The 21,803-nt window shown below is 37.8% G+C and overlaps 1 protein-coding gene across 5 annotated transcripts in view; it reads left to right on the top strand.

The window, feature by feature from the left end:
- Positions 1–15,956, top strand: part of LOC123764399 (putative RNA polymerase II subunit B1 CTD phosphatase rpap2) — a 35,398-nt gene extending 19,442 nt beyond the window's left edge. For all 5 annotated transcript variants that reach the window (XM_045752199.2, XM_045752196.2, XM_045752198.2 and 2 more), the window contains exons 5-11: positions 823–988; positions 2,422–2,729; positions 3,558–3,681; positions 5,649–5,836; positions 6,487–6,779; positions 10,763–10,912; positions 13,925–15,956. In XM_045752199.2, coding sequence (XP_045608155.1) covers positions 823–988; positions 2,422–2,729; positions 3,558–3,681; positions 5,649–5,836; positions 6,487–6,779; positions 10,763–10,912; positions 13,925–14,306 — 1,611 coding nt within the window. In that variant the 3' untranslated portion in view covers positions 14,307–15,956. The remainder of the gene's footprint in view (positions 1–822; positions 989–2,421; positions 2,730–3,557; positions 3,682–5,648; positions 5,837–6,486; positions 6,780–10,762; positions 10,913–13,924) is intronic.
- The last annotated feature ends 5,847 nt before the right edge of the window (positions 15,957–21,803 follow it).

Below are 21,803 nucleotides of genomic sequence, written 5' to 3'. Positions count from 1 at the left end.
TGAGGTCGTAGTCCAAAATAGAATATACTAAAGCAAATAAAGCACACTGATGTTCATTATTTGCTCGAGAATTCTTACACAGTAGTTCAGTACATCACACAAGTGAGGTACAGTAATTGCTTCCATCAAGGAACAAGACTGAGTGTAAAGAATGAAGATGACTTCTGCATCAAGTGCAATTGGGACAGCAGAAGGTAAGCGAGTAAATTACTGAAAAGTTCATGTACAGTACATGTTGGAAAACAAAGACAACTGAGTGTGTGGGGGGAGGGGGGGGACATTTTTAGTGAAAGTGTAGAGCAAAGAGAATATAACCAAACACCAAAGAGCAGTACAGTGTGAGTGTAGAAAGAAAGACCTGACAATTGGAGCAGAGGTGACCATTTGGGAGCAGTAGTTCTCATGGGAATAGTGGTGACCATTTGGGAGCAGTAGTTCTCATGGAATAGTGGTGACCATTTGGGAGCAGTAGTTCTCATGGAATAGTGGTGACCATTTGGGAGCAGTAGTTCTCATGGAATAGTGGTGACCATTTGGGAGCAGTAGTTCTCATGGAATAGTGGTGACCATTTGGGAGCAGTAGTTCTCATGGAATAGTGGTGACCAGTTGGGAGCAGTAGTTCTCATGGAATAGTGGTGACCATTTGGGAGCAGTAGTTCTCATGGAATAGTGGTGACCATTTTATTTACCCACAATATGCTTCTGTTGCAGACTGAGACTAGGTTACCTATTATCCTACAGGGCTTCAAGTTAATACAAACCCAATCTTTATTTTGATATTCAGATTATTTAATTGTTAATTTCTTGTATTTTCTTTTCAGTATTTCTGCAGCAACGTGTGTTTTGAAGCTTCAGAAATTGTGCGCAAACAGCTAGCAACAGACCCTCTTTATTTGCGACACACGGGAAATGCTGATATTAAAACTGTTAAAATTCCTGTATTGAAAAAGCTGCGAGGGCGCTATGGAAAATATGTTGATATTACAGGTACAGTACTTGCTTAAATTGTTTTAGTGACATGTGCTATAAAACATATTGGACTGTAGACTTTTTGTTTTATAATTTAGAGCGATGAAAAACTATTCTTTATGAGTATGACTCCCTCGGATGCTGTCTTAATCTAGGTTAAGGTTGCACTAAGGTTATTGTTGGCATAACAGTCTCCTACTTACCTTGTGGCTACCTTGTGTAGCTTCTGGGGATCAACAGCCCCATGGCCCGGTCTCCGACCAGGAATCCCAGTTGGTCAACCAGGCTGTTGGATGTGGCTGCTTGCAGCCTGACGTATGAATCACAGCCTGGTTGATCAGGTATTCTTCAGAGGCGACTTTGTCTCTAGGTGAACTCCACTGTGACAAGGTGATTTTCAAATGGTATTGTCACATAGTATGGGGCTTGGAACCCAAGTCTAAAGCAAACCTTAATCCATCAGTGAGAGAAACCATCACTGTGACACCAAAGAAGATATCAGATCACTCTAAAAAGATCATTTGAGACAGCAAGAATAGGCAATTGTTGCTCTAAAATTACAGGAGGCTCCCATTATACAAACACCCGTCCATCTGAAAAGCCTTCAAAGTCCCCATTTTTTTGTCAATCCACTATAGAGTATATACATAAATCAATCAAAATGTCCACATTAACCCATTAGTGTCATACTGATGGGTCATGTGGACCCACACTGCCCTAGTTAGCAAGCATTGTGATCACTTTCATAAAGAGCTAATCCTCTTTACTCTCAAAGTTCTAAAAGAGCAAAGTGAGCAAAAAGAGCAAGGGGTAATGGTAGGGTGTTGGGAGGGGGGAGTGGATGGTTTGGGGGGGGGGGGGTGATGGTAGGGTGTTGGGGATATATTCATATTCATGTTTACAATATGATCTCAACCCACCAAACAACAACACAAAGAAACACCAAGATAAGAGTAAACTTTCTTTGAAGATGGCATTTCTATTGTATGGGCTTTATGAAAGCTTGAGACACACACATGGATAGTGCTTATGAAGGGGAGAAATAGGCAAGAAGTGAGGTCAGTGATCTTTGCCTCACTGACCTCACCCCATCTTTGCTTTCCTGACCTCACCCCATCTTTGCATCACTGACTGCATCTTATCTTTTCAGCCCTAACATACCTCATCATTGCCTCCCTGACATATCCACTTCCCCATGTTTCACAGATATACATTTATAATACAAATAATCATCTCTCATCTTTGTGTTTCTCTGCATCATTGACAGCATTTTATGTTCTTTGCAACCAAACATAACTTTGACATTGATGTCAAGGGTAAGGAACACGTACATTTTCATGTATGTGTTCCTTACCCTTGTGTACATCTGTCTGTACAACTCTTGACTCTATCTTCTCTAGCTAGATTCACCTTGTTATTATTTTTTAAATTAACACTTTAAATAATTTTAGGAGGACTGTTGAATCTTGAAGATGATGATAAAGCTGAGAAAAAAAAATCTTTTACATCGATCTCGGAGATTGTCACTGAAGCCTTGACAACGTGCTCGGAAAATAAAGGGATGAATGATGAAAGCAAGTCAAAGAACAGAGACCAAAGTGAAAAGGACAACATGAGTAAGGGAGGTCGAAAGGATAAGGGAAGCATTCCAGAGATGGTCGATACAAATTCAAAGAGTGATGTCAAAGATGGGAGCCTTCCTAAGGCATCAAATGAGAAGATTATAAAAGATGAAAACCCTCTTGTTGCAGTCTACCAAGTAAGTAATGTCTATAAATGTTATAGCTATTGTGTGGCAGCAAGCATTATTAATATCTTCTAAAAATGCAACCACTTGGTCTGGTCGATACAGCGATAACTCACTTCTTTGAGCTCAGCATATGATTTCCAATGGTCCAAGTGATTGGACATCATTCCTTCATAGTGTTGTCCTACCCCCAGCTCCTATCCTGTTCTCGCATACCTTCCATGTTCTATATAGTCATACTGGCTTATCACATTATCCTGATAATTTCCTTTCCTTCCCTTCTCATGATGTTGAAGGAAAGGGAAAACCTTTACAAATTTTGTTTAAAGTTAAGAAGACTATATATACAGTATATGCAGTATAATACATATATGTAATAATCTGATCAATTTAACATTTTGGTAAGAGGATAGTGAGGTACTGTACATTAATTTGTAAAGTACTAGTACATGATATTTTTGTTTTAAGTTTATAATTATAAATTGTTTAAGTTTTAGAAGGTTATGCAATTAGCGGTTCTCAAACTGTTTTTGAAGGAGGGTTGATTGTTCTGTAATTTTCGTTTGTTTTGGGAGTTGATCTTAGTAGTGGGTTGATCTTTGATCTCCAGCCTGCCACATGAGTCTGAAGATGTTAAAATTGTCATGCGAAGCCTGACAAGATCAAAGTGTCCTTCACGAGCTGACGACATTAGCAACCTAGAAGGGGAGTGTTTTGTCACACTCGGTGCTGTATTTATAAATGACACCATCACTTTAGTCTACTCTTGTATGTTTATTAGCCCTCAATAGTGGTTATGAGGCTGCCTGATGTTGGCTGACTTGCTTTACTTTCACTCAGGTGGAGCAGGCTCTAAGAGAGTGGATGTCGTTTGACTCATTACGTACAGTTTTAGGGGACAAGTATGTGCGCGGCATGTTGGAACACATTAATCGTACTTGGGAAGATTATGACACCACCTCAGGTTAGTGGTATTCTCTTACTTTTTTATTTTTATTGTTTATTTTAACAATATTTAACATTTTTTTACTGAATAGGCCTATGTTATTATTTATTGGATATGAATTGAAAAATAATTAAATTACTGTTAGTATCATATGCCCTGGATTATCAATAGTAGTCTAATAAAAATGCTATAAAATCCTTGTATGCACTTTATAAAGATTAATACAGTGGTACCTTCATTTACGATCCTAATCCGTTCCCAAAGACGCGTCGTACATAAAAAATTTGTACACTAAAATGAATTTTCCCATGAGAAATAGCGTAAATTGAATTAATCCGTTCCACACCTCCCAAAAATATTAATTTAAAAATACATTTTATACAGAATACTACTCGTATTTTTCATTCACAAAACAATCGGGTATAAATATAAACCATAAATAAAATAAGTAAACATAAGTAACATTTAGCGGTGAAAGTGCGGTGTGGGGAATGTTGGTTCACCCCACCATCCATCATGTTTCCCTACTCTATCCATCTATCCACCGCATCCCCGTATCCATCCATCATGTCCCCCTCCATCATCCATCCACCCACCGCATCCCCGTATCCATCCATCCAGTTCCCCCACCATCCAGCCATCCATCCATCCATCCATCTCAAGGTAAGGTAAGGTAACCATCCATCCATCCCGTTCCCCCACCATCCATCGAGTCCCCTCACCATTCATCCATCCATCCAATCCCCCCTCCACCATCCATCCATCCAGGCCCTTCACCATCCATCCATCCAGGCCCTTCATCATCCGTCCATCCAGGCCCCTCATCATCCATCCATCCAGTCCCCCACCATCCAGTCCTCCACCATCCATCTGTCCAGTCCCCCTCCACCATCCATCCGTCCACCCCTCCCATCATCCATCCAGTTCCCTCACCATCCATCTTGGGACCCATGGCATGATATATAATATAACTTTACTGTTCAGAAAACAAAAAAAAAACAGAAAAAATGAAATTCGTTACAAAGAATTCAAACGCAGTCGTCACTAGGCGGGATACACTGGTAAACAACTGAGTGTGCCTCGCCCTGCACCCTGCACCACGCGCTCGTTCGACCTATACACGTATTAACAGACGTCATATTCCAAGTAAAACATCGTACACCAATTCAAATTTTACGATGAATATGTAAGTCATATACTAAAAAATTCGCACTCTAGGGAAATCATACACTAAGGTATCACTGTATATTGTACACACTTTATAAATCCTAATATATACACTGAATTGTTGTTCATTATTTTGTTCCACTGACAGGGTCATTCATTTACAATGCTAACCAGGATATGTACATTTTTTTCTGTCCTGGGTAGGGTTAGAGATCTGGTGCATACATATAGTGTAGTGTGCTATTGACCACTCGCCTATAGAAGGTGATTGAGGTCAGCCTAAACTTCAGTCTTAAGGCTCATCTGCTATTGCAAATAAAGATGATGTGATCATCAAGGCCTTCCTTGTGTCACCAAATTAGGAAGTTGGAAAGATCTGTGACTAGGTTAAGTATTGGCCATATGATTAGCTCCCAGGCACTTAATGGAACCTTAATGTCAGAACCGCATTATTCCGCTGTCGTACAGCTCCATGTAGAATGTTCTGAATTTCAGGATGATTGAAAATTTTGTAATGATTGGATTAAGAGATATTTAATGGTAGAAAATATAGCAGCCAGGGATGAAATCTGGTGTTTATTTTTTTGTTGTCATTAATCTTCAAAGGTTTGTGAATTTCAAGTGCAAAACCCATCACACTTGCTCTTCTAAGTGATAATTTGAATTATAACATTTATGTATTACTGTATTCTTTATCCTCCAGATCAGTAATTAATCCCAGGCTTATTTGGAGTTTCAACTCAGACATTGCTCTTAAATCTTTAACTTCTTTCTGCATTAAAAGATAAGAAAATAATAACAGCCATTTATACTTCAAGGTCTCCGATTGGGTATAGATGCCAAAGGAAAATACATTGCCATCTGTCATAAGCTTGACCACGAAGAAATGGCTGAGGACTTACAGATTGAAATCACTGATGATGCAGGTGCAAAACAGTGTACACAAAAGTTGCCATTACCTGATTATCAACAACTGCAGAGGGACGCCAAGAAGCTGCAGCTCAAGGTACACACTTCTGTGTTAATGAGTTTGATACTTTGAAATATATAATGTGTGCAGTACTTAGATGGTATGTTGTGGGGTCCTTAATTTCATATAAATCATAAATAGCTAGAAGTAACTCATGGAACAAGATGTAATAGGAACTGACTATTGTCTTGAGATCTATGTGTTAGAAAGTACAAATTAATAAATATTTTACTGTTTGTTTCTGGGCCATAAGGCAGTATTACATTACCTCAAAGAGAAGCAGTAACATCTGAAAGTAATAGATTAGTGAGCATATAATTGTGAGGTTATCTGTGGATCTGCAAATACAATGTACTGCACTTGTATGCACCCTGGTCTGGAAGCCTGGTCGAGGACCGGGCCGCGGAGACACTAAAGAGCCCCGAAATCATCTCAAGATAACTTCAAGAAGATAACCCAAATTGGGTATAGAGAGAATGCTGGATAATAATTTTAAGCATTGAAAGATAACTACTATACTCCACTGTCACTCCCTGGCAAGAGTTTTGTGTTCCCCAGGAAGCAGAACATTGTCTAAATACTGTGGTGACAATAGTGGATCGAGTTCAGAAATAAAGTGTATTGTAATATTTTTTCAGAGAAAACTTAACCGGTTCAACGTGTACTGTACTTGCAATTTTCTTCAGGTTGTATCATTTATTGGAGGAAGTGAGCAGTATGAAGAAACGGTATTTAGCCAACAAGACAAGGTGGAAGGTTGCCCTGACTCTGCAACAGACGACATATCCACTGTAAAAGCTTTGGATGAGAAAGGGAGCCAAAAGGAATCACAAACAAACGAACAAAAATTGAAATCCAAGAAGAAGAAGAAGAAGAAGAATGAAGAAGTAGACATAGAAGGTTCAACTCTTCCCTTTATTGACAACTACTCCCAAGTTGCTTGGCGTCAAAACATTGTGGAAGAAAAAACTAGTGCATAGTAAGTGACTCATAGTATCGGCTTTGTTATTTTCAAATCTACCTATTAGTGCTACCCATACCAAAGCTTTCAGGAGATTTATTTTAATATTTACCTCTTCTGTCTATAAATTTCAGCTCGGTCGTCTGCTCTTTGTCTCTTGTCAGGATCAGGGGCAGTCAATCTGTAAACTTCTTGTTAGGAAAAACACTGTACTTGTCTCGAGTACAGGATGTGCTCAAGTAGGTCTCTGGTCTTCCTTTGTTGTATCAAGGATAAGGATAGGCCTGTTTTGGTTCGTGGCTGGTCAAGCTTCTACCCCTCTTGCATATTAGGATCATTAGTTCTTCATAACATATTATTGTTTAAAGGTGTCAATGCTAACAGTATTATTAACCCCTGAACTACATAGCTATTTAAAAGTACAACAAGATGCACATGACAAAAAATAGTTACCTGATAACAAATAAAATGGGGAAAAATCACAAATGGCAATTGGAGAAGTGGGTGGTGTTCCCACTAGGGAAATGCTAGCTTTCCTCAGCTAGTTTAGATTGCTTTCCAATGGATTTGGTAAAAGTTTATTTTGTACATTACATATTAGGGAATTAATTTCCTGTGTTTTCGAATAGAGCATTCAAAGGAAAGGTACACAAGATTGTTCTTGGTGTCTTTATTCTGCTTGTCAGACAATTTGTGTACTAGGAGGACTACCGGCTTTGCTCGTTCCATTCACACTACTGCGAGCATTGCTGTTTTCACCCATAGACATGCAAGAATGCAAGGTGTTGTGCATGAAGCTAGTGTTTACCCTCTTTGTCTCTTTGGGTTGCACACTTTGCAGCCATCAAGCTGCTAGAGCTCAGAAATGTTATGTAGTGATTTCTTGGGGGATTAAAGACCATCCAAGATAAAGCATTTGAGGATGAAAATCCAACAGTGCTTATTGAAATGGCCTTTAGTCCTCCCATTCCAAATTGGTCGCTCAATTGGTGGAGCTTTTGAAAAACTTTTTGGTTTTGGTTTTAAATATGTTGTTCATGAGCTATTCCTTCCTGACCTGTCATCATATGCTAAAGTTTTTGTTTTTTCCATTAGTCCAGATATGTAGGATAGGTAGAAATTGAGTTATGGATGGTGCTGACATATGTTGGGGATGGAGAATATCAGGTACCATCTACGTATGGTAATCCAAATTATATGGGACTTGCCCCCATTTGAGTTAGCTGGACATTCATATTACCTGGACATTCAAGTTTTTTTGTCTTAACTACTGGAAATATTCCAAAATCAAACAGTTCAAAGTTATTTGGGTTTCCCATTTGGCAGAAATCTCACTTTTAACTCAAATTTGTATTTGAGTTAAAAGATGAAAAATTCAAACAAAATTTGCATAAGTGAGGTATAATCACTCATCTGACTTAAGAATAAATTATTTCTGCAGGCAAGCATGTACACACATGTAAATATGCACATATATATGTATACATCCACTTCTCCACCCGCTTCAAAATGTCTTATGATAAGTATTTTTGGGAGGACAGGACACTACAAAAATAGCTCTCATCCTGTAACTACACACAGGTAATTACTTACACACTTGGGTAAAAGTGACCATGTCTTTCTGGGAATAAAGTATGCAATGCGTTATAAGCTGGAAGAAAATAAGGAGGTTGAAGCAGTTGAAAAACCAGACTTCAGGAGAGGACATTATGGTGACCTTAGAAATTTTTTTAGTGAGTATAATTGGACAGACTTGATGCTAGGCAAGGAAGTGAATGAGATGTATGTCAAGTTTTGTGAAATATATGATAAAGGCACAAAAAAATTTATACCAAAACAGAGATGCAGAACTAGGAAACAGGATTGGTTCAATAGAAATTGCGAGAGGGCTAGAGACCAAAAGACACAAAAATGGAATCAATACAGGAAGAGGCCGAACCCCCAAACATACCAGCGATACAAAGATGCGAGAAACAACTACACGGCAGTGAGGAGAGAGGCAGAAAGAAATTTTGAAAAAGGGATTGCAGACAAATGTAAAACAGAACCAGGTCTATTCTATAAATTCATAAACAACAAATTGCAGGTAAAGGATAATATTCAGAGGTTGAAAATGGGAAATAGATTCACGGAAGATGAAAAGGAAATGTGTGAAACACTAAACGAAAAGTTCCAAAGTGTGTTTGTACAAAATGAAATCTTTAGGGAACCAGATACAATAAGAATTCCAGAGAACAACATAGAGCACATAGAGGTGTCTAGAGACGAAGTGGAAAAAATGCTCAAGGAGCTCGGTAAGAACAAAGCAGCTGGCCCAGATGGCGTTTCACCATGGGTTCTGAGAGAATGGGCATCTGAGCTCAGCATTCCACTTCACCTGATCTTTCAGGCATCCCTGTGTACAGGAATCGTAGCAGACGTGTGGAAACAGGCTAACATAGTTCCAATCTACAAAAGTGGCAGCAGGGAAGACCCCCGCAATTATAGACCTGTATCATTGACAAGTGTAATAGTGAAAGTATTGGAAAAACTAATCAAAACTAAATGGGTAGAACACCTAGAGAGAAATTATATAATATCAGACAGACAGTATGGTTTTTGATCTGGAAGATCCTGTGTATCGAATTTACTCAGTTTCTATGATCGAGCCACAGAGATATTACAGGAAAGAGATGGTTGGGTTGACTGCATCTATCTGGACCTAAAAAAGGCGTTCGGCAGAGTTCCACATAAGAGGTTGTTCTGGAAACTGGAAAATATTGGAGGGGTGACAGGTAAGCTTCTATCATGGATGAAAAATTTTCTGACTGATAGAAAAATGAGGGCAGTAATCAGAGGCAATGTATTGGAATGGAGAAATGTCACAAGTGGAGTACCACAGGGTTCAGTTCTTGCACCAGTGATGTTTATTGTGTACATAAATGATCTACCAGTTGGTATACAGAATTATATGAACATGTTTGCTGATGATGCTAAGATAATAGGAAGGATAAGAAATTTAGATGATTGTCATGCCCTTCAAGAAGACCTGGACAAAATAAGTATATGGAGCACCACTTGGCAAATGGAATTTAATGTTAATAAATGCCATGTTATGGAATGTGGAATAGGAGAACATAGACCCCACACAACCTATATATTATGTGAGAAATCTTTAAAGAATTCTGATAAAGAAAGAGATCTAGGGGTGGTTCTAGATAGAAAACTATCACCTGAGGACCACATAAAGAATATTGTGCAAGGAGCCTATGCTATGCTTTCTAACTTCAGAATTGCTTTTTAATACATGGATGGCGATATACTAAAGAAATTGTTCATGACTTTTGTTAGGCCAAAGCTAGAATATGCAGCTGTTGTGTGGTGCCCATATCTTAAGAAGCACATCAACAAACTGGAAAAGGTGCAAAGACATGCTACTAAGTGGCTCCCAGAACTGAAGGGCAAGAGCTACGAGGAGAGGTTAGAAGCATTAAATATGCCAAAACTAGAAGATAGAAGAAAGAGAGATGATATGATCACTACGTACAAAATAGCAACAGGGATTGATAAAATCGACAGGGAAGATTTCCTGAGACCTGGAACTTCAAGAACAAGCGGTCATAGATTTAAACTAGCTAAACACAGATGCTGAAGAAATGTAAGAAAATTCACCTTCGCAAATAGGGTGGTAGACGGTTGGAACAAGTTAAGTGAGAAGGTGGTGGAGGCCAAGACCGTCAGTAGTTTCAAAGCGTTATATGACAAAGAGTGCTGGGAAGACGGGACACCACGAGCGTAGCTCTCATCCTGTAACTACACTTAGGTAATTACACACACACTTATATACATATAGCAGCACATATGTATGTATGCAAGCATGTACACACCCACAAATACATTCTACTGCATACATGGTACTTAGATTTGCTATTATACAATAAATTTTACCTGGCTGAGATATTATTATACAATACGACTATTTTAACATACTTGTTTGTATTAAAAAAAAATTTTTTTGCCAGTCTTCGACAGATTCTAGAAGCAACAGACTTAGATGGTCGGGAAGTACGGCGTTTGCACAAGACCCTAATTGCAACTTTTGATTTATCTCCACAAAACATCTGCTTTAAGCCTAGGCAGTGGCGGCTTATCTCTCTCATTCTGCTTAAAATGTAAGCTTTGTCATGTTTTTGTTTTGCTGAAATGCCATATTTGCCAATGGATAGGATGCATGTTTTTAGGCCATCTCCGAGATATGTTGTACTGTATTTGCTGGCATATAAGACGCGCTTTTTTATTTTTAAATGTATAAAAAATTTGCCCTGCGTCTAATGTGGTCGCATTACGGATGTGAAAGTACAGTAGGTTAAGTGGGCCAGATGAGCATACTTGGTAAGTTCGCTAGGCACAAAAATAGTTGCCAATAATAAAATATTGAAAACAAGCCAAGTTATTAAAGTACTGTAAATTGTGTTACTAATACTGTTACTAAACCCTCTCCAGGTAAGATGGATGGATGGGTAACTGGCTAGCTGGCTGGCAGGCAGGCAGGGGTGGGGGTGGGCAGGTGGACTGGCTGGCTAGTTGGGGTGGGCAGGTGGACTGGCTGGTTAGTGGGGGTGGGCACGTGGTCTGGCTGGCTAGTGGGGGTGGGCACGTGGTCTGGCTGGCTAGTGTGGGTGGGCACGTGGTCTGGCTTTCTAGTGGGGGGGGGGGCACGTGGTCTGGCTGGCTAGTGGGCAGGCAGGGTGGGTGGATGTTGATGATGATCCAAATAACCATAAAATTACTTACCCTATTGTAAAGTTAGTCCAGATCCAGCAGTCACCTCTGTTGACAAACAAATCAGGCTCAGAAGTAATATTATATCCAGCAACCTTTAAACCTCCCATGATCTAGTCTTCCAGGCTTTCTATTTGTTGTATTTGTTTCTAGCAAACATTGGATGTTTAGGGCAATGTACAGTACAGTAATAACTTTGTGTTTTAAGGGCCCTACACTTAAAATATTAGGTTCTCAGAGGCATTGTATTTTCTGGGTTTGATAAGCCCTCAAGTCTTTAGATGCCTACTTACAGTATATACAATGACTCATGAATCAGAGTTTGTAACTCAAGGAAGCTACTGAGAAGGTTCCATTACCAAAAAATATAAGCACTCACTGCCTATGTTAAATGAATGAAATCCAATACTCACAGAAGAAATAATAGACAATCCTAAGGCCGACACAGGCCTGGATTGAGTGAGATAAACAGTCATGGTGAGATTATAGATATGGTGGCAAAATATACACAGCCATTCACTGGAAGAGGAGGTTAAATAGAACCAAACTCATACAAAATATAAGTAACAAATTCACATCATTATTTTCAAAGCTGACTTCTGGATTATATAAATGTTGGAACCTCAGCATCTCAACTTCTGTTGAATCTTATTCAATAACATCTTCCTCACTCAACATCACCATTCTCACTTATACTATACAGTACATTATTATTGTATTTGAATTATGTACTGTGTACTTGTGATGTATTTTTTGTATTTACTAAATCAGAATTGTGATGTATTTTGTCATAAAACAAATATTTTGCGAGGGCAGAAGTTCTCTTTCATTTATCAGATTAGACACCATGTTCGTTGGCTTTCCGTCCAGAGACGTCGTTGGAGGGAGTGCGCCTGTATAATTAGGTTTATCGAGTAGATATTCATCACACAAACATGTTGATTTTGTTTTTGCTCATTAAAACTTGCTCAGAGCATAGAAATTAAGTGGGTACAGATGGCAACTTTTAATATTGATAAAACACACTTTTTAAATTTTCTAACTGGAGCCAAGGTTCCAATTAACCAATGAGAATGGTTAAAACAAAATTCCATTGTTGGTTTTCATTTTGAGTTTGTTAAGCAGTCGGTGAGCTACAATAGCTGGGAAAAATTAGGGTTTAGGGGCTTATAGTGAAAACTATAATCTAGTTCTTCTTTACAGTACCCATCATATGAAGGATTTAAATTAAGATTTTGCTCAATATATGCCCCACCATTTTCCCCCACTCATTATGGTTACATATAAAGGTTAGTACAAACTAAAATTTGTATACTATAATTGTTTATTTTTATTTACAACTAATTGTATGCATTATTTGTGTATGTATTAATACACAAATATTACAATAACTAATTGTTTATGTATTGTGAATTAATGCCTAGAGGTGTGTTCTATCATTTACAGTAAGAACACATCTAAACAGTTTGATGATAACTGAAAAATACATTATAACAAAAAATAATAATTAACTTTGAATTCATTGGAGTAATGGAAACTGGGTGGGTTTGGGCAGGCAGGCAGCTATTTTCTGGATGGGTGGGTGGGTTTGACGTGGTGGTCATGTGGTAAATGTGCTCATGTCTCGTCCACCCCTCAGCTCCCCCATCACTGCTATATCCCCAAACCCATCCCCACACCAGATCCTTTGATAAATATTCCCTACCTCTCCAGCTGCATCTAGACCATCGGTAATGGGATTAATACGGTTCAGATTCTCGGCTTCATTCCTACCAGATGGTGGCCTTCATGTTCTGTAAACAACAAACTCATGTTGTTTACAAACTGACTGATTGCTATCACAACTGTGAATGCCTAACTGTCTTTGACCGACTTGTGACTGTTGAATGCCTGCCTGACTGTAAATGTTTGTGACCATCTTCTAGGTCTGACTACATGCTGCATAACAGTAGTAGTGAAATCTGCGTAGGGAAAATGGTGCGCCACCACCGGGTGTGCCGCCCTGGTGGGTTAAGACTTGCCATAGACAATGGCAAGTCTATTTGAATAAGAGTCCATTGTATAAAAATTTATAAATAAAAAACAAATGTATGCTGATAACACATTTGCTGATTATAAAGATGACAACATCTCATATAGTATATTAACAACAAATCCAACTTGGAAATATAACTGTAAAATTTAAAGTATACCAAATAATTAGGCAACTGCTATAGAACAAAGCTAAAGAATTGATTCAGTTTTGAAAATCGTATACCCTGTACAGTACAGTATATAAAAATGTGAAGTAAATAAGCTGATCTAGGTATTTATTTTCTTCAGGACTGTAATGACAACTTTGTTTACTTGCACCAATCGTACATAATTTGCAGATGTATGCTGACAGTCTTATGTGATTACAGGCTAACGGTGAGATATTCAGCCATTTCGGAGGCCTTGAAGGGAGAACAAGCCATGAACATTCAGAAGAAAGTCCTATCCTGTTTTGATCTTGATCTTGGGTACTATGATCGTGTTCTCTCTTACTTAACAGAAATAAATTATATCATTAGTAAAAATTTCAAGGAAGAAGACAAAAAAATTCAGCAAAGTGTTGATTTCTGTGAGAAAAATCTTCAAACACAAGTGGGCAGTGGAGTGAGAGAACAAGTTCCTGGTCATGAAACAAACAAAAATTTAAGTACAGCACAAACAAAAGCGGCTCCTGCAGATAGTCTAGAAAACCTATTAAATATTGAACAAAAAATTGAAAACCTTAATATTGAAGAAGTAATTAAAAAGTAACTTAGCTGAAAAATGGTTCCATAGTTCCATTCAACACCATGTTTAATTAATGATTATATATAAAAAGTGATTGATGCAACTTCAGTGATGATCTGGACTGGCTAGAAATTCTTCTCCTTATTTTGTTGTCTTCAAGATTTCCTCAGGATATTCAGCTTGAAACTCACTCACTCTGTTTTTTTCCATGCTACACAAGTTGTCTCTGTAAAAAGTTTGGAACTGTCAGGATAAATAATTAATGATTTTGTTGGAAATAACACTAGAAGGAATAATATCCAAGAGCAATGCAAATTCAACTTCAATGTTGAATTAACACTGAATCAAAGTCAAACCAACACCACTCTTGGATATTATGGTCACTGGTTTACTTGGCTAAATTATCGTTTTATTTTATTTTATTCTAATGTTTGGAATGCTACCCAAAGCATTATATTTTTATTATACCTTTTCTTATTAAAGGAATATTATACCTTTTCAAATTAATATTTAAAGGAACCCTGGTAAAGATTGCCTTATATAGTTCAAATTTTTCTTTTTCATGGTTTGTGCAATATCTTGAATTACTTCAGATCTTAAACATTCAGCTTTTTTATGATAGTAAATGCCAAATTCTTTATATGTACTCTGTAATAATTTTATTAACACTACCACTTGTATTATAATCATTATCTCCACCATGGTATGGCACGGTAGATAATGCATGTGTCATAGCCTAGTTAAACATCTTTGGGGCTGGCCAGAAACTGGATGGGTGATCATGTGACCAAACCATGTACTATATCACTTGCCAACCTATATTCATTATACCTTCTCTGTACTAAATATTTAACACTGTATATGGTTTGGAGGAGACCTGCATCTGAATGATTAATACGGTTTTCCGGGATCCTATCTTTCTTGACCACCTAATCATGTCACCTCCATTCCCGACTGCCGATGTTTATGAGGGAATATGATCAATTGTCCTTTCCATCATCCTGGGATTCTGAGATCTGGAATTGTTAATAAACATATCCCTTCCAGATGCTATCCCTTGTAACTCCATCCATACCCAAAGGAGAGCAGCTATTGAGACTACTTGGATTTATTCATTTATTAAAATCTAAGTTTCTCAATAGCTGCTCTCCTTTGGGTTTGGAGGGAGTTACAAGGGATAGCATCTGGACTGATACCTTTATTAATATCAACTCCAGTTCTCAGAATCCCAGGATGACAAAAAGGACAACTGATCTTAACTCCTTGGAAAACATCCCCTCTGAAACACTGAAATGGAGTCGGAAATGGAGGTGACATGATCAGGAGGTCAAGAAAAATAAGAGGACTGGATTCTGGATAGCAACTGTATTAGTCTTTGAGATGCTAGTCTGCTCCAAACCACAAACTCTGACGTTGATAATGCACTTGGAAAAGTGTGAAAGATTTCATGTATTTCACATTTTTACCAAAAATACCTAAGTGTGTGTTTTTGATCCTATTGAACTAGTTTACATTTTTATTAAGGATTAGTATCTTTCCAAAAGTTTGATTATGTAGGTGGGGTTTGAGTCCATATTTGTACTACAGTACTGTATATATATGTATGCAATAAGAAAAGTAATAGTATATTTATGTAGAACTTGTATATTTTTGTAAATAAACTTCAAAATGCTATTTAGTAAACCATTTTCATTATAATGAATGAGAATTCTGACATAATATTTCTATAAAGTGATGATATATTTTGTGAACTATGGCCTCATGTTTAGTACATAATTATTTTTGTTTTTGGTAAATTTGGCTCCTGAGCTTGATTTTTGAGCTGAATTCTGACTCTCTACACCTATTTTCATTTTCATATTACGATATTTTATACCGAAAATATTTCAATTACTGAAAACGGCGATGGGTCATATTTTGCCCAAACCCCCCTGCAGTTTTCAAAATATCTGAAATGTCGAAAATTTGGCTCCTGAGCTTGATTTTTGAGCTGAATTCTGACTCTCTACACCTATTTTCATTTTCAAATTACGACTTTTTATACCGAAAATATGCCAATTACTGAAAACGGGGATGGGTCATATTTTGCCCAAACCCCCATGCAGTTTTCAAAATATCTGAAATGTCGGAAATTTGACTCCTGATTGTGATTTTTGAGCCGAATTCTGACTCTCTGCACGTATTTTCATTTTCAAATTACTACTTTTTACACCGAAAATATGCCAATTACTGAAAACGGCAATGGGTCATATTTTGCCCAAACCCCCCTGCAGTTTTCAAAATATCTGAAATGTCCGAAATTTGACTCCTGAGCGTGATTTTTGAGCGGAATTATGACTCTCTACACCTATTTTCATTTTCAAATTATGACTTTTTACACCGAAAATATGCCAATTACTGAAAACGGCGATGGGTCATATTTTGCCCAAACCCCCCTGCAGTTTTCAAAATATCTAAAATGTCCGAAATTTGACTCCTGAGCGTGGTTTTTGAGCCGATTTCTGACTCTCTGCACCTATTTTCATTTTCAAATTACGACTTTTTACACTGAAAATATGCCAATTACTGAAAACGGCGATGGGCCATATTTTGCCCAAACCCCCCTGCAGTTTTCAAAATATCTGAAATGTCCGAAATTTGACTCCTGAGCGTGGTTTTTGAGCCGATTTCTGACTCTCTGCACCTATTTTCATTTTCAAATTACGACTTTTTACACTGAAAATATGCCAATTACTGAAAACGGCGATGGGTCATATTTTGCCCAAACCCCCCCTGCAGTTTCAAAAATATCTGAAGTGTCGGAAATTTGACTCCTGAGCGTGATTTTTGAGCCGAATTCTGACTCTCTGCACCTATTTTCATTTTCAAATTACGACTTTTTATACCGAAAATATGCCAATTACTGAAAACGGCGATGGGCCATATTTTGCCCAAACCCCCCTGCAGTTTTCAAAATATCTGAAATGTCGGAAATTTGACTTCTGGCTGTGAATTTTGAGCCGATTTCTGACTCTCTGCACCTATTTTCATTTTCAAATTACGACTTTTTATACCGAAAATATGCTAATTACTGAAAACGGCGAAGGGTCATATTTTGCCCAAACCCCCCTGCAGTTTTCAAAATATCTGAAATGTCCGAAATTTTACTCCTGAGCGTGATTCTTTAAAAATAAAGAACTAGAAGCGTATTTTATTGCTAATTTTTCGAGAAATAAATCCCAGTCTCATATTTGCGAACATTTATGCATTGATTTTTTGGCTTAAGTTAGTTTAGTTTAGTTCATTTATTATGCACCCTATACCCATCTTGTGGGCGGTGATGGAAAGGGTTACAGAGGCACATAATGGGCTCAGGGACTGAACTCCACAATTCATTTAGCTAAGCAAGTTACAATCTTGATGAGCTAGTTACAAAATTCAATATAAGTCGTCACATCAACAATGGGTTCGAGATCGACCTCAAGTACAGGTTCTAAATTAAGACATTGACATATGTGGAGAGCTAGTGTCACAATTTATATGTTTGTCCTGCACACCGCCCCCCATCCAGTGGGCAGCGGTGGATAGGTTACAGTCACTTAGTTACTACCTACAGTTAGCAAACTGGGGATATTTGGCTAAAATTTCTGGTAGCAGATCATTTTGAATGAAATATTGACACATCGCTGGAACATTGATTATAGAATTGTCTTAAGTTCTTATCATAATCCCTTTTGCAATCTCAACACCATCTGGCTCGTATCTTGTAACTATCTTCGTTACTTAGCCTCAAAACCTTACATTTGTCTTACATATCCTCAACAGTAGATAATAAAAAGTAACTGCAGAATTCTAGTTACCTAATACCAGCATGGTATAAAATCTTATTATAAGCTACCAGACGTATAGATCAGTGTTTAAATTAATAATAATACATTATTATTAATGTAATAATATTATTAAAATAATAATAACACAGCTGATGCCATCTGTCGGCAGAAGAGAACACTATCAACTGGCTGGTCAATAGTGGCCATAAGATACAGCTTACGCCATCTGTTGACATCAAATTACACTTATAACAAATTGCCCTACAAAATACAACTAACGCCATCTCGTTTTTTTCCAACGCACTATAAATAGCCAAACAGCAACCCATAAGGTGGGTTGTTGTGCTCGGGTAGGAGGTTCCAAGCTCCGCCCACAAATGGTATGGGGTGCATAATAAATGGCATATCATTGGTAGATATTCTTTGTTGACATTCACACAACAGCCAATCACAGGAAGGGATCAGCTAAAGGCTCCATTAAACTTAATAAATCATCTTTATTCAGCACACCATCCTGGCTTATGACATTCTGTTTCAACTTTAATCTACCAAAAAAGTGAAATATTAAGTATTTAAAAGTATTAATATAGTGATAATTAAATACTGTAGGATGTAACGAGTGTTACAGAAACATGGGCTGGCTACCTAACTTGTGACGTCATCAGTGGGTGTTGCCTCACACAAATAATATCGGCGATACAATGCCTCCGCCCTCTTATTGGTCTACATTATTCAGTTAGATGGAAATTTCTGTCTTATATAAAACAAAAATTGTTGTTCTTTTGTACAACAACAACAAGGTTATTGAGCAAAAGGACGTATTTCTTGTTTTGCATTTTATTCATATAAGCGTTGGAGCCCCGCAACAGCCAATCACAGGAAGGGATCAGCTATAGGTGCCATCCACTTAGTAAATCATCTTAGTTCAGCCCACCAGTCCTGCTTATGGAATTCTGCTTTAACTTTAATTTACCCAAAAAAGTGAAGTGTTAATTATTTAAAGTGTTAATAAAGTTATAATTAAATATTGCAGAATATAACAGATGTTATATAAAAATGGGTTGGCTACCTAACTTGTGACGTTATTATTGGGGGTTGCCTTGACACAAATAATGATACACTGCTCTGCCCTCTTATTCGAGTAAATTATTCAGTTAGATGGAGATTTCTGGCAGGTGCAAAACAGAAATTGTTGTTCTTTTTCACAACAACCTTGTTGTTGTGCACAAGGGCCTATTTCTTAGTTTAAATTTTATTCATAAAAGAGTGTTGGTATTCCCCGCAACAGCCAATCACAGGAAGGTATTTCTGGAAGCTCGGCCTCCTTATGGACTCAGCACATCGCTCTAGCTCGTGGCTCTCTGTTTCATCTCTTGTATATACAAACTATGACTTTTTTCGATTACTGTTATAATTAATAATATGAGATATAAAAGTTTGTACACAAAATGGCTAAATTCTGCCATTAAATGGACTTTGTCTGGTATACATACAAACAGACACCAATTTATTACCATTCATCCATTATTAATTTCAAATGTTATGTATATACTGTCTAGTTTTTTCCTCTCGCCATTACTTGGTGCAATATTTGAAAGTTGTCTATTTATTTATCGGTCTATCTATTATCTTGTATTTACATTTACAAGTTTCTGTGCTTGGAAGAAAACTGCATTTAATTGGTACTAATTTATTAAATAATATTATTTAGTATTAATTATTATTTACAATTATTATTAATTACAATTATTTATAGCTTAGTTACTTTCATGTAACTCGCAATCGTACATTCTTAACATTAATAGCCCAAATTAGCTCTTCTTGCTTTTAAATTAGCCCAAAAAGTAGCAAGTAGCGAAATTAAAAATTTGGGAGCGCGGGGCTCTCAAAAGTAGCCCAATTCGCTATTTGTAGCCCAATCTGACAACATTGCACTGGGGTCACTGGCATGTTTACAAGTTAAGCAGCCTGTTATTATGCACCCCATACCCATCCCGTGGGCGGTGGTGTAAAGGATTACAGAGCAGCCCGTCCTCCAAAAATGGGGTGGTAAATGTAAGAAGACAAATAAGTGCAATTATGTACTATTCATAGCAGTTAGGAATTGTACTTATTTTCACTTAGTATTAAATCGTAGTCAAATATATTGTGAATATTTGAGTTTACCTGAAAAACTGAATAGAAAACCACAACCTCACCTAACCGTTTTAGTTTTTGTAGATAATAATTTTATTGCTTCTTAATTACAATTAGTACTTAACCTATAGCTATATTGATATTACAGTTTTATAAAACTAATAAAACAAAACTAAAATATATAAATAAATTGTAAAGTAACTCAGGATATTTTAAAATTTTGTATAAAATCCATATTTTTAATAAAGCCGAAAAACAAATTCCTGATATTTAAAACTTGTGTATTGCAAATTCCTTGGGTGGGGCACGATGCTGATTAGCAGATCTAAGACCACATCTGGTGTGAGCCTCCAGGGCACACCCAGCTGAGGGCTGCTGTCTCCGTGGGTGCTCAGAAAGACGAAATGTCACAGAGATCCGATTCCTTGCCTTCACTGCCTAGTCTGGTCATAACGATTTCAATGCCATGCAGCTGGGTCTAGCCCTGGCACTTTACCTCATACTGAAAACCCTTCCTCTCACCCCCACTAATTCTTCCCCTATCCCCACTTCCACGCTCACCCATTAGGGTATCTTGACCTATATTTAATTCATTCATTCATTCAAATTGAAATTTAAAACTTCATCCTAAAATTCTGAGTGTCTTAACAGAAAACGAGGAGAATTAAATCAGGGGAGGGGGTTGGGTAAATGTAACAGCCCCATAAGTGCAATTATGCACTGTTTATGACAGTAAGGAAGTGTACTTATTGCAATTAGTATTAAATCGTACTGTCAATTCCATCCAACCCATCCTATGAATTGACACTGTTTATGACAGTAAGTAAGTGTACTTATTACACTTAGTATTAAATCGTACTGTCAATTCCATGTGTATACGCCCCACAATCACCACATAAGAACCGTCAGTCTGTTGAGATCGGGTTCAGCGACGAAAGGAGGATTGACAATAAAAGCGTCCCCTCGTTTGAGACGTTGGGTACTATAGTTCTACAGGAGAGTGAGTATGCCTCCCCAAACACCCGGGCATCAAAACAGAAGTCCGAAAGAATAATCAAGATTGGCAAAAGGTCGGCAGGAATGACAATTAGAAAGGAGAAGAGGAGGGGAGGGGGGAGAAAAATTAAAACAAGTTAAAGGAAAAGATTTCTGGCAAAATTGGTGAAGACAGCAGCAGGAGCATAAAGCTTCAAAAGGACAGGGGACTGACCCATGGAGCATATCACACTCTGGCAGCCCCCCACCAAGCCCCCTCACAACGACAACGGGCCAGAAAGGGAGGGGAGGTGACTTCCAATTAGTGCATGCGTCGAGCTTCCCGACCATTCCTCGCGGCCATTTGTCCCCTCGATAGAATTCTTGGGGAATTGAATACCTTCGATATCATTCCCCTTATGCGTCTGTTCTCGTATTGGCATCCTTAGTGATATTTAGCGCACCATGACTATCCCATACATTTGATGGTGCTCCATAGCCTTCCCGGCTTAGTGCCTTCTATTGATAATTACTTAATTCCATGCAGGACAAAAATGGATGGGCACATTTCCTTTCAATTAATGCCTCTGTTCACACTGTA

This window comes from Procambarus clarkii, chromosome 82, assembly GCF_040958095.1.
Source record: "Procambarus clarkii isolate CNS0578487 chromosome 82, FALCON_Pclarkii_2.0, whole genome shotgun sequence".
NCBI lineage: Eukaryota > Metazoa > Arthropoda > Malacostraca > Decapoda > Cambaridae > Procambarus > Procambarus clarkii.
This window is presented reverse-complemented; position numbering and strand designations above follow the sequence as displayed.